The sequence below is a fragment of the Malaclemys terrapin genome, chromosome 2 (assembly GCF_027887155.1).
Source record: "Malaclemys terrapin pileata isolate rMalTer1 chromosome 2, rMalTer1.hap1, whole genome shotgun sequence".
Lineage (NCBI taxonomy): Eukaryota > Metazoa > Chordata > Testudines > Emydidae > Malaclemys > Malaclemys terrapin.
Window position 1 is genome coordinate 60,218,722 of NC_071506.1, and position 13,297 is coordinate 60,232,018.

The 13,297-nt window shown below is 48.0% G+C and overlaps 1 protein-coding gene across 7 annotated transcripts in view; it reads right to left on the minus strand.

Moving 5' to 3' along the window:
- Positions 1 to 13,297, minus strand: part of CSPP1 (centrosome and spindle pole associated protein 1) — a 156,550-nt gene that overhangs the window by 24,282 nt on the left and 118,971 nt on the right. For 6 of the 7 annotated variants that reach the window (XR_008443876.1, XR_008443877.1, XM_054019063.1 and 3 more), the window contains 2 exons: positions 12,302 to 12,348; positions 514 to 577 (listed from right to left, as the gene is read on the minus strand). The exons of the other annotated variant lie outside the window; for it this stretch is intronic. Coding sequence is in view for 4 of the 6 variants with exons in the window: in XM_054019063.1 (XP_053875038.1) it covers positions 514 to 577; positions 12,302 to 12,348 (111 nt within the window). In the remaining 2 variants the exon portion in view is untranslated. The remainder of the gene's footprint in view (positions 1 to 513; positions 578 to 12,301; positions 12,349 to 13,297) is intronic. 7 annotated transcript variants of the gene reach the window in all.

Sequence of the window (13,297 nt, forward strand, 5' to 3'; positions counted from 1 at the left end):
TGCTAACTTTCAGTCGGGGGAATCAATTTAGTCTGAATGCCCTGTTAATCTTAATTAGTAGTACATATAACAGAGAATGGATTTAGGCTATTTGTTCTGTTTCCATTTCATTTCCATTTCCAACTTCAACCACCAAAGTCTTGTTTGATTGAAGGACAAGTAAGAATTCTTATACGATGTCTAAAATAAAACTGCAAGCTATTATGGCACATTAAGGTCTGAAAATCATTACAGTAAAAATAGAGCTATATAGTACAGCACTGATGAAAAGCAAAGCACAGAAAGGAGGACAAAAAGGAGTAGATGATTACATTAACATCCATTTTTTAAGTTAGAGAGGACTTTCACATGTAATTAGTGCTGACAATTACCAACTCCACTGGAAAAGTCTACTGGTTTGAGACTTTTAAAATAGCAGCATAATCACTTTGTTTGAGAACAACAATACCACCATATCAAATGTCATGTTGAACATAAACATAAATACTGCTAAATATAGAGGAGTAAACTCACCAATGAACGCACTCTCAGATTCCAATAGTGAATTTTTCAAGAATTCACTGGATTCATTTCTGAACTAAAAAAGTAAAACAGAAGACACTCAGTTCAGCTGTACTAGGTTTTTTTATTTGTTTTGTTGGGTTTTTTTTTTTTTTTTTGGCTTTTTGCTTGCTGGTTTGTTTATTAGTATTCTAGTGGTTCTGAAAAGTGCCAGATTGATGGTACTGGAAATTAGAGAAACAAAATGGGTGAGGTAATATCTTTTATTGGACCAACTTTTGTTGGTAAGAGATACAAGCTTTTGAGCGACACAGAGCGGCTAATGGGAGTTTTGCGACGGACTTCTCCTGGTGAGGGAGGAGCAATTACGTGACCCTTGGGGTAAATTTGATGTCTGTTGTGTGTGTGTTTGTTTGTTGTGGTGTGCTTGCTGCTGGACTGAAATATACCATGTGGTCTGTTTGTTTGGGGACGGTGTGCTGAACGTGTGGGTGCTGAGCCAAGCAGCCTGATAGGCAAGGCTGAGAGCTTATTAACAGGGCTTTGATCCCTACGCCCTTCAGCATCCATCAGCCCTTAACCAGGGGGCGGGGCTACTCAGGAAGACCAGGGCTTTAAAAAACCCGATCCTAAGCAACCAGAGGAGCTAGAGAACAGGAGCAGCTAATGGGAGTTTTGTGAGGGAGTTGAGAAGGGGAGTGGGAGAGTGGGGGGCTAGATACACATAACATTCCTTAAACTTCTTTAAACGTAAGCCACACACAAAAAAACCCTGATAAAAACAAAACCTCAACAAAGGAACCAACTTCAGGAGTAAAAAGATAATGTAGGCAGAAGTCCACCAACAGAGTGGGGGCTACCCAGTTTATTGCCCCCAACACAGCATGTCTGATTACCTGCCCAATAGGCAGGTGGCGTATGTGTGCATTCAGTGCAAGTAGCTCCTGGCTCTCAAAGACCGTGTAAAGGCTTTGAAGGCCAGGGTGTCTGAGCTGGAGGAGCTAAGGGAGACAGAGAGGTAACATAGATGAGACTTTCCAGGACACAGGAGAATGGTCCCACCCCCTGTCTGACAGCCTCTGTGCTGTTGAGGAGGATGAAAACCTCAAGGAAGGAGAGCATCCAACTGGAGCAGAGGGAAACGATCCCATAATTGGGACCCTCCTTCCAGACAATGTTGTGGTATCCTCTCGCACTGAGGATACCTCTCTGGGGGAGGGAACTCCAGTTATTAGGAAAAGACAAGTATTAGTAATGGGCGATTTGATCATTAGAAATATAGATAGCTGGGTTTGCGATGATCGGGAGAACCACATGGTGACTTGCCTGCCTGATGAGAAGGCTGTGGATCTCTCGAGACATCTAGACAGACTTATGTGTAGTGCTGGAGAGGAACCGGTGGTCATGGTACATGTAGGTACCAATGACATAGGGAGGGATAGGAGAGAAGTCCTGGAGGCCAAATTTAGGCTGCCAGGTAAGAGATTGAAGTCCAGGACCTCCATGGTAGCATGCTCCCAGTTCCACGCGCAGGGACAGTTAAACAGGCAGAACTGCAGGGTCTCAATGCGTGGATGAGATGATGGTGTAGGGAGGAGGGGTTTCGATTTATTAGGAACTGGGGAGACTTTTGGGAAAGGGGGAGCCTATACAGGAAGGATGGGTTCCACCCAAACCAAAATGGAACCAGATTTCTAGCACTTAAAATTTAAAAGACTGTAGAGCAGTTTTAAACTAAGGGCTGGTGGAAAGCCGACATGTGCAGAGGAGGACATGGTTCGGACAGAGACATTCCTTACAGGAGGATCTATTAATGGAGATTCCCTATGTCCTAATAAGGAGAAAAGGATGGATGATGATAAAATACTGGTAGGATCTGATGAGAAACAGTCAAAAGAAAAAAAGTCTCATTCAATGCCATTATGTAATGGGAGACAGCTAAAAAGTGACAAGCTTTTCAAGTGCTTCTATACTAATGCTAGAAGTCTAAATAATAAGATGGGTGAACTAGAGTGCCTCATATTATGTGAGGATATACATATAATAGGCAACACAGGTCGTGCTGGTTGGGGAGTGGCACTATATGTGAAAGAAAAAGACGGTTACTCACCGTTGTAACTGTTGTTCTTCGAGATGTGTTGCTCATATCCATTCCATTAGGTGTGTGCGCGCCGCGTGCACGATCGTCGGAAGATTTTCTACCCTAGCAACACCGGCGGGTCGGCTGTGGAGCCCCCTAGAGTGGCGCCTTCATGGCGCTGAATATATACCCCAGCCGACCCGGCGCCCCCTCAGTTCCTTCTTGCCGGCTACTCCGACAGTGGGGACGGGGGGCGGGTTTGGAATGGATATGAGCAACACATCTCGAAGAACAACAGTTACAACGGTGAGTAACCGTCTTTTCTTCTTCGAGTGCTTGCTCATATCCATTCCATTAGGTGACTCCCAAGCCCAACTTAGGTGGTGGGGTCGGAGTGAGACATTGCTGTGTGCAAAACCGCTGACCCAAATGCAGCATCGTCTCTGGACTGCTGCACTAGTGCATAGTGAGCTGTAAACGTGTGGACTGATGACCAAACCGCCGCTCTACAAATGTCCTGTATCGGAACATGTGCCAGGAAAGCAGTCGAGGAGGCTTGGGCCCTCGTGGAGTGAGCGGTGAGGTGCGGTGCTGAGACGCCTGCCAGGTCATAGCAAGTCCGGATGCAAGACGTAATCCAGGAGGATAGGCGTTGTGAGGAGACCGGTGAGCCTTTCATTCGGTCGGCCACTGCAACGAAGAGTTGCGTCGTCTTTCTAAAGTGCTTTGTGCGGTCAATATAGAAGGCCAGGGCCCTTCGTACGTCCAGGGAATGCAAACGTTGATCCTGGCGAGTGGCATGTGGTTTGGGATAAAAGACCGGGAGAAATATGTCCTGGTTGATATGAAATAGAGAAACCACCTTAGGGAGAAAGGCAGGATGTGGACGAAGCTGCACTTTATCCTTATGGAAAACTGTATAAGGGGGCTCGGATGTAAGCGCCCTGAGTTCAGAAACGCGCCTTGCTGAGGTAATGGCTACGAGGAAGGCTGTCTTCCAGGATAGATACAAAAGTGAACAGGTGGCTAGTGGTTCAAATGGAGGACCTGTGAGTCTGGAGAGAACCAGATTAAGGTCCCACGTCGGGACGGGCTGACGCTGTTGTGGGTACGTCCGGTCTAAGCCCTTGAGGAATCTAACGACCATCGGGTTAGAGAATACCGAGGACGCGAATTCCCCTGGGTGAAAGGCTGATATAGCAGCCAGGTGAACTTTGACTGAAGATATCGCCAACCCTTGCTGTTTTAGGGAGAGGAGATATTCCAAAATGAGAGGAATAGGTGCCTGCAACGGGGGCGTGGCTCGTTGTTCGCACCAACATGAGAACCGTTTCCACTTGGCCAGGTACGTGGTCCGTGTTGAGGGCTTCCTACTGCTCAGCAGAATCTGTTGGACAGAGTGCGAGCATTGCCGCTCTGCCTGGGTGAACCATGGAGCAGCCACGCTGTGAGGTGGAGTGATTGCAGGTCGGGGTGACGCAGCCGACCGTGGTCCTGAGAAATGAGATCCGGACATAATGGAAGCGGGATCGGTGTTTGAACCGAGAGTTCCAACAGTGTGGTGTACCAATGTTGTCTCGGCCACGCTGGAGCGATCAGAATTACCTGTGCCTGGTCTCTGCGCAATTTTAGCAGTACCTTGTGGACCAGAGGAAACGGAGGGAAGGCATAAAACAGGTGGCCTTTCCAGGGAAGGAGAAACGCATCCGAGAGGGAGCCCAGAGCTCGACCTTGTAGGGAGCAGAACACGTGGCACTTCCTGTTGTCTCGAGATGCAAACAGGTCTATCTGGGGAAACCCCCACCTCCGGAAGATGGAATGTATGATGTCCGGACGGATAGACCACTCGTGTGTCTGGAAGGACCTGCTGAGTCGGTCCGCTAGAGTGTTCTGGACTCCAGGGAGGAACGATGCCGTGAGATGGATTGAGTGGGCGATGCAGAAGTCCCACATGCGAATGGCCTCTTGGCATAGAACTGACGAACGTGCTCCTCCTTGCTTGTTGATGTAAAACATGGCCGTGGTGTTGTCGATGAGAACTAACACACAACGGCCACGTAGTTGATTGAGAAATGCCTGGCACGCCAGGCGCACCGCCATCAGCTCCCGAACATTGATGTGCAGGGCTAACTGGGGTGCAGTCCACAGGCCCTGGGTATGGTGTTCGTTGAGATGGGCGCCCCAACCCAGAGATGAAGCGTCTGTGACCAGATGCAGAGAGGGTTGTGGGGCGTGAAATGGCATCCCTTCGCAGACCACATTGTGATCTAGCCACCAGGTGAGGGAGGTCAGGACCGAGTTCGGGACCGTGACCACCATGTTCAGGCTGTCCCGATGTGGACGGTATATTGATGACACCCAGGTCTGGAGTGGGCGAAGCCGAAGTCTGGCATGCCTGGTTACGTACGTGCAGGAAGCCATGTGACCCAGCAGGGTAAGGCACGACCTCACCGTGGTAGTTGGGAAGGCCTGTAGCCCTTGAATGAGGCTCGTGATGGTGCCAAAGCGGTTGTCTGGCAGGATGGCTTGTGCACGTCTGGAGTCTAGAACTGCGCCGATGAAATCTATTCTCTGGGTAGGTTCTAGAGTGGATTTGTCCTTGTTGAGTAGGATGCCCAACTCGTTGAATGTGTGCACTATTCTGTGGACGTGAGCTTGAACTTGCTCTTTGGTGCGACCGCGTACCAGCCAGTCGTCTAGGTACGGGAACACCTGTATCCCCTGCCGACGAAGGTACGCTGCCACGACAGCCATACATTTCGTGAACACTCTTGGGGCCGAGGATAGGCCGAAAGGAAGGACTGCAAATTGGTAGTGCACCGTGTTTACCACGAATCGCAGGAAGCGTCTGTGAGGTGGGTAAATTGAGATGTGAAAGTATGCGTCTTTCATGTCGAGGGCGGCGAACCAGTCTCCAGGATCGAGGGAAGGGATAATGGCCCCCAAAGAGATCATGCGGAACTTCAACTTTACTACGAATTTGTTGAGTCCGCGCAAGTCCAAGATGGGCCGCAGACCTCCTTTGGACTTGGGGATCAGGAAGTAACGGGAATAAAATCCCCTGCCCCTTAACTCTATCGGAACCTCCTCTATGGCCCCCATGGCCAGGAGCGTAGAAACCTCCTGTATAAGAAGTTGCTCGTGAGAAGGGTCCCTGAAGAGGGACGGGGAAGGGGGGTGGGAGGGGGGGATAGAAGAAAACTGGATAGCGTATCCCTTCTCCACCGTGCGGAGGACCCAGCGGTCCGAAGTTATAAGGGACCAAGCACGGTGGAAGTGGGAGAGGCGATCCCGGAAGGAGGGGGCTGGATCCTGGGGGATGACTGGGGCGCCGTCCTCGACCGCACCTTCAAAAGTTCTGCCTGGGGCCTGAAGGTGGTCTAGGTGGCCCTTGGTTTTGGCCGGGTTGAGGGCCGGTCCACCTTCTTCTACCACCTCGCCCTCACCTCCGGGTCGAGTCCTGTCTCTGACGAGGCGGGGGGGGGGGTAGAAGCGCTGAGGCTGCGGCCTAAATGGTCTGCGCTGAGGGCCCACAACATGCATCCCCAGGGAGCGCATGATTGTTCTCGAGTCCTTGAGGCTCTGCAGGCGAGAGTCCGTCTTGTCCGAGAACAATCCATGTCCCTCAAAGGGCAGATCCTGTAGGGTTTGCTGCAGCTCCGGAGGCAAACACGAAACTTGAAGCCAGGAGATCCTCCGCATAGCGATACCCGAAGCCAGGGTCCTCGCAGCTGAGTCTGCTATGTCCAAGGAGGCCTGCAAGGAGGTCCGAGCCACCTTCTTACCCTCCTCTACCATGGCTCCAAACTCCTCCCTGGACTCTTGGGGAATCAACTCCTTAAACTTCCCCATAGAGTTCCAGGAGTTAAAATTGTAACGGCTCAGTAGCGCCTGTTGGTTCGCCGCTCTAAGTTGCAGCCCTCCGGCTGAGTAAACCTTACGGCCAAACAAATCGAGCCGCTTAGCCTCTTTTGATTTAGGCGCTGCAGCCTGCTGGCCGTGGCGCTCTCGTGCGTTCACTGATGCCACCACCAGTGAACACGGTTGGGGGTGGGTATACAAGTACCCGTAGTCCTTAGACGGGACAAAGTACTTCCTTTCCACCCCTCTCGCTGTGGGTGGGATAGAGGCAGGAGTTTGCCATATCGTATCCGCATTGGTTTGTATCGTGCGGATCAGGGGTAGCGCCACCCTCGATGGGGCATCCGCTCCGAGGATGTTCACGATAGGGTCCTGTACTTCCACTATCTCCTCCGCCTGCAGGTCCATATTACGGGCCATCCTACGCAGGAGATCCTGGTGAGCCCGAAGATCTATCGGAGGGGGACCCGTACATGAAGTGCCCGCCACTGCCTCATCCGGAGAGGAGGAGGAAGATGCCTCCGGTGGTACTGGATCCAAGGGGGGGTCCTGATCCCCCTGCTCTTGGGCCGGAGCATCACCTGTACTTGGGTCTATGGTGTCAGGTGGCGTGAACACGGAAGCCTCCATGCCCCCTGGCGGAGGCCGAGAGATGGTGGATTCTGGGGCCCTTCTAACCGAGTGACCCGAGCGAGAGGTCGATGGTATTGGAGCCCCTTGCTCCTAGTGGTACGCCCACGGGGTCCAAAATGACCAGTGAGATGGTCCATGAGAGTGGTCCTCTGCCATCTCCTGCCAATGGCCCAAGTTCCGTTCCTCGGCTTGACCTTGAGGGGGGTATGCCGATCTCGACAGGTCCTCCGAGGAGCGAGACACCGATCTTGACGGCCATGGCGGTGCCGAGAGAGATGAAACGATCCCCGTGGGCTGCGGTGCCGCACGGTACCGGTCCGGAGATGATCTATCTCTGCGCGGTGCCGGCGAACGGTGCCGGGACCGCGATCGGTGCCGATGACCTCGTCGGTGCCGGGAGCCGGATCTGGACCTCGACGAGGACCTGGAGTATGCCCGGTGCCGGGAGCGGCCTCTCGACGTCGAGCGTCGACCGTAACGGTGTCGAGAACTACGTCTCGACGTTGATCGGTGCCGACGATCATAGCGGTGCCGAGACGTAGAACGGTGCCGCGACGAAGATCTTGGCCGCGAGTACGACCGGTGCCGAGGTGATACTCGGTGCCGGGACTGCGAGCGGCGTGGGGACCTGCTTCTGGACCTGGACCGGTGCCGAGGTTCCAGCCCTTGTGATGGAGGGCGCATCAAGGCAGGTTTCCCCCTTGACTGGACCGGGCGGGTCAACGGTGCCGTCGGTGCCAGTGGTTGAGGCGGTGCCGGCTCCGTGAGAGCTATCAAGTCTCTCGCCGCCACGAAGGTCTCCGGAGTCGACGGGAGTTGTATTACCGCCGGTCTCGGTGGAGACGTTATCTGCACCGGACTCAACGGCCTCGGTGCCGGAGTCGACAGTGCTGGAGGCACCTGTTTCCGGTGCTCCACCGGCGCACTCGGCTCTACCCCCGGCACTGGGGGAGCCGGCGTCTTCGGCACAGAGGTCCCCGTCTTATGGGCTTTTTTATGCCCTGGGGATAATGACCGGCGTCGAGGTGCCTGCTGTGGTGCCGACGAGGTCCGGTGCCGGGGAGGTTTGTCCGACACCGCCCGCGTTGTCGGCATTGCCGGTGCTGCTGGTGCACTGCGCACCGAGGCGCTAGGTGCCGGGGCCTGGCTCGTAGAAGGAGTGTCCGGGCTAAGTGCCGCCTCCATCAGGAGTTGCCGGAGCCGAAAGTCCCGCTCTTTCTTGGTCCTTGGTCTGAAGGCCTTACAGATCTTGCACTTATCTGTTTGGTGGGACTCTCCCAGGCACTTCAGACAGGAGTCGTGCGGGTCGCTCGTGGGCATAGGTTTAGCGCAGGAGGCGCACTGCTTGAAGCCGGGAGCTCTGGGCATGAGCCCGGGCCCGCGGCCGGGGGAGAAAGGGGGCGACGACCCCCTTAGTCCCCTGGACTATTATAACAAATCTAACAACTTTAAAACTATTTAACTATTAAACTACAAACACTAGAACTATAACTATAACTACAACTGCGAATAACTAACTAAGCTAGGGAGAGTGGAGAACAGCTATGCCGCGCTCCACAGTTCCAACGACCGTCAGGGGCGGTAAGAAGGAACTGAGGGGGCGCCGGGTCGGCTGGGGTATATATTCAGCGCCATGAAGGCGCCACTCTAGGGGGCTCCACAGCCGACCCGCCGGTGTTGCTAGGGTAGAAAATCTTCCGACGATCGTGCACGCGGCGCGCACACACCTAATGGAATGGATATGAGCAAGCACTCGAAGAAGAACCATAGAATCAAATGAAGTAAAAATCTTAAATGAACCAAACTATACCATAGAATCTCTATGGATAGTAATTCCATGCTCGAATAATAACATAGCAGTAGGACATATTACCTATCACCTGACCAGGATGGTGATAGTGACTGTGAAATGCTCAGGGAGATTAGACAGGCTATTAAAATAAAAAAAAAATCAATAATAGTGGGGGATTTGAACTATCCCCATATTGCCTGGGTACATACCACCTCAAGACAGAATGGAGAGATAAAGTTTCTTGACACCTTAAATGACTGCTTCTTGAAGCAGCTAGTCCTTGAACCCACAACAGGAGAGGCGATTCTTGATTTAGTCCTAAGTGGAACACAGGATCAAGTCCAAGAGTTGAATATAGCTGGACCACTTGGTAACAGTGACCACAATATAACTAAATTTAACATCCCTGTGGCAGGAAAAATACCACAGTGGCCCAACACCGTAGCACTTAATTTCAGAAAGGGGAACTACACAGAAATTAGTAGGTAAGTTAAACAGAAATTAAAAGGTACAGCACCAAAAGTAAAATCCCTGCAAGCTGCATGGTTACTTTAAAAAGACACCATAATAGAGGCTCAACTTAAATGTATACCCCAAATTAAAAAACATAGTGAGAGAACCAAAAAAGAGCCACCGGCTTGAGGGTGGAGGTTGACAGCTCACGACCCCCACGTAATAACCTCAAGATCCCCTGAGGGGTCACGACCCCGTTTGAGAAACCTTAAGTAGTTATTAACGCGCACATTCTAAGGGATCACTCACGGTGAAGTGGCCCCTTAACATAGCTGTAGTCATAGGACAAAAAGGGGGGTTTGTGAGTTACAGATTGTTGTAATAAGCAATAAATCCAGTGTCTTTATTAAGGGCAGGTCTACACTTAAAACACTGTATCGGTGCAGCTGTGCCATTATAGCACTTAAATGAAGATGTTCCTACACCAATGGGAGAGATTCTCCTGTTGGAATAGTTAATGCACCTCCCTGAGAGGCAGTAGCTATGTTGACTGCAGAAGCTCTATCTACAACAGGGTTTAGGTTGGTATAACGTCGCTGCTCCGGGGTGTGGATTTATCACCCCCCTGAACGAAGTAATTATTCCAATATAAGCCTGTAGAATAGACCTGGCATCTAGCAAAGTTACGAAGTTAAGCTCCCAGGCTCGACTTTTGAAACCGTTGTCCAGGTTTCTTTTGAGGATGAGGACTGACTAGTCAGATATAAAGGGATCGCTTTGTGAAAAGTGTTCACCCACAGGTGTTTCTGTCTTTTGTCATTTTCCTGTTCATTCGAGAGCATAGTGATTTCCTGGTTTCACCCTCATAGTAGTTAGTGCATTGGAAACCTGCACAACACTTTCAAAAGATAAGCCTGGGAGCTTAAATTCTTAACTTTGTTAGACACTACAAATCATTGTCTTAATAAAGACATTGGATTTACAGCTTATTACAACAATCTGTACCCTACTAACACCCCTTTTTGTCCTATGAGTACAGGATTGTTAACGGACCGCTTCATCTTGAATGGTCCCTTAGCATATATGCTAACTACTTATGCTAAACTATCTGTTTGACCTTGTATTTAGCTGTGACACTCTCAGTACCTTTCCCAGATGTGAAGAAGAGCTCTGTGTAGCTTGAAAGCTTGTCTCTCTCACCATCAAAAGTTAGTCCAATAAAAAATATTACCTCATTCACCTTGTCTCTCTAATATCCTGGGACTGACACAGCTAGAACAACACTGAACAGTACTGGAAATTTACAGTCTTCTTTATATCTACAAAACAGTGCAGTGCTCTCAAATGTGCTTCAGTCCTGTTCTATTGGCAAAAATAATAGGATTAAAGATATTTGAGACTTTCCTTAACAATTCATACTTTGGACATTTTCCACAACAATCCTCTCTATTAAAACTGTCTACATGGGTGTCAGTTGTGACTGTTCTTTGTGTAACATGAACCCATGTTCATTAGGAATTAAACCCAGACTGGCAATTTACTTCACGTAAGATACTGAATATCCTTCATGACTTTTGGATTGTATTCAAAGTAGTGATCTAGACAAGAAAGATTCAAAATCCTTTACTAATCCCCTGTGACATCAAGTCCTTGATAGTACTGAGTTCAAAAAATGTACTTTTATGCAACTGTAACATAGCTTAAAGAAGAACAGGAGTACTTGTGGCACCTTAGAGACTAACAAATTTATTAGAGCATAAGCTTTCGTGGCCTACAGCCCACTTCTTCGGATGCATATAGAATGGAACATATATTGAGGAGATATATATACACACATACAGAGAGCATAAACAGGTGGGAGTTGTCTTACCACCACCACCAACAACAGTTGTAAGACAACTCCCACCTGTTTATGCTCTCTGTATGTGTGTATATATATCTCCTCAATATATGTTCCATTCTATATGCATCCGAAGAAGTGGGCTGTAGTCCACGAAAGCTTATGCTCTAATAAATTTGTTAGTCTCTAAGGTGCTACAAGTACTCCTGTTCTTCTTTTTGCGGATACAGACTAACACAGCTGCTACTCTGAAACCTAACATAGCTTAGTATTTGTTATTATGCTATCCTTATTACATACTTTAAAGGTTTAACTTGTAATAAACAACATGGCGGCAACTGCAACAATTTATTACAGAATTGGTTTTGTAAAGGGATTTCTCTGTGTTGAGAATCACTATAATGTCTATCAATTTTGAGTTCAAAGAGGAAAGAGACAATGGAAACTGAAAATTTACTGCAAATCAACCCTCCAAAGGAAAATTTCAGGGAGTTATTTACAACCAAAGTTTACTAACATTATGCTGAATACATAACTGCTCTATTAGCTATGCATCATGAGACAATGCAAGGATAATAGTTTAAGTGACATTCTAAGTGCCTGATTCTTCATTGCACTTCTTGTGGCCAGTGTGAATTAGTGGAGAATTGGAATTTGATAGCACTTTATTCAGTTCTTTTCACTGAACCAGGAAAAAAAAAAGTGCCTGATTTTTTTACTGCCTTGCACCTTGTTTAGTCATATATAACTGTGTAAAGTTCTACCAAATTAGCATTCTCCACTAACTCACACTAGGTACAGTATTCTACTCCTAACTTTGCACAGATGTACGTGACTATACCAAGTAAAAGGCAGTGAAGAATCCAGCCATATGTATATATTAAGATATACAGCCATGGAGCTTATTTCCTGCCTCAGCAAAGAGACCTGAATAAAGTATCCTATTTGTTATTCCTCTAGCTTGCCAGTTATCCAAACAGATTGCAAGCTTAGTTAAATTTAGTTTCCTATTTCAATAGTACTCTAATGTACACTCCGTCCAAAATTAACATAACTACAAGCCACAACACTCTGCACATTTGAACAAAATGAAAACAGCATATTGGAGAGAGGAGGAAAGGGGAGCTCAGTTTCTTCTTACCAGTCCCATGTTTCGTGGGTTAAAATCAGGAACAGAATCATCATGGTCTATAGTAGCCATCACAGCCCAGGGAGGAAAAAAAAGTAATGGACATAAACACTGATTATACAAGAACATATTTAAACATTTTAGCAAAATATTGTTACACAAATATGGACACCATAATGAATCACTCCTTATTAAAGTCTTATCTTTACAGTCATATTCACTGTATTAATAAATAAACTGGGAATATTTTGATGCAAAATTTGCTTTAGCTGTCTTAATATTAATTTAAGTGTCACTAGATGGACCTAATGTAAATATTCAAACTGCTATTGAAGGAAATCTGGTATTGTTACAAATACACAACATTCCCCCCAAATGTGTATTCACAAGTCTCTCCCAATGAAGAACAAAATGTAATATATTTGCATATCAAAACTATATTTCTAAGTGGCAAAACAAATTAATACCAACTTATTTCTTGGCTTTGTGCAAGACATCTGTTGAATTTAAATACACTTAAGGATTATTATAGGAATGTCCAGACTAACCAGTTTTTGTACTTACTAACAAGATTTTTAAATGTATTCAAGGTTAATCTGATGATATTAGCATTAGAAGTTATATTGTAGCAACTTCTGGAAACGCACCTACTTTCTGCTGCAGAAATCTTTATTTGGTAACTAAAGAGCAAATTTACACTGGGTTCCTCAGAGCAGATTCTGACAACCCTAGTAGTAACAATCAATGTGACCTTCCTATTATAGAGCATCAAAACGGACAATACGGAAAGTAACTAACCTTTGGGGAGGCAGCTTGGTTTAGAGGATAGGGCAAATGAACCAGGACCAAGAAACCTGCTCTCTGGTCTTAGGCAAGTCACTTCACCTCTCTATGTCTCGGTTATCCCTCCCAACCTTTGCCTGACTTGTCTATTTAAACAGTAAGTTCTTTAGAGTAGGGAATGGCTTTCACTATGTTTGTCCATCGCCTGACAGAGGGGCAGTGATC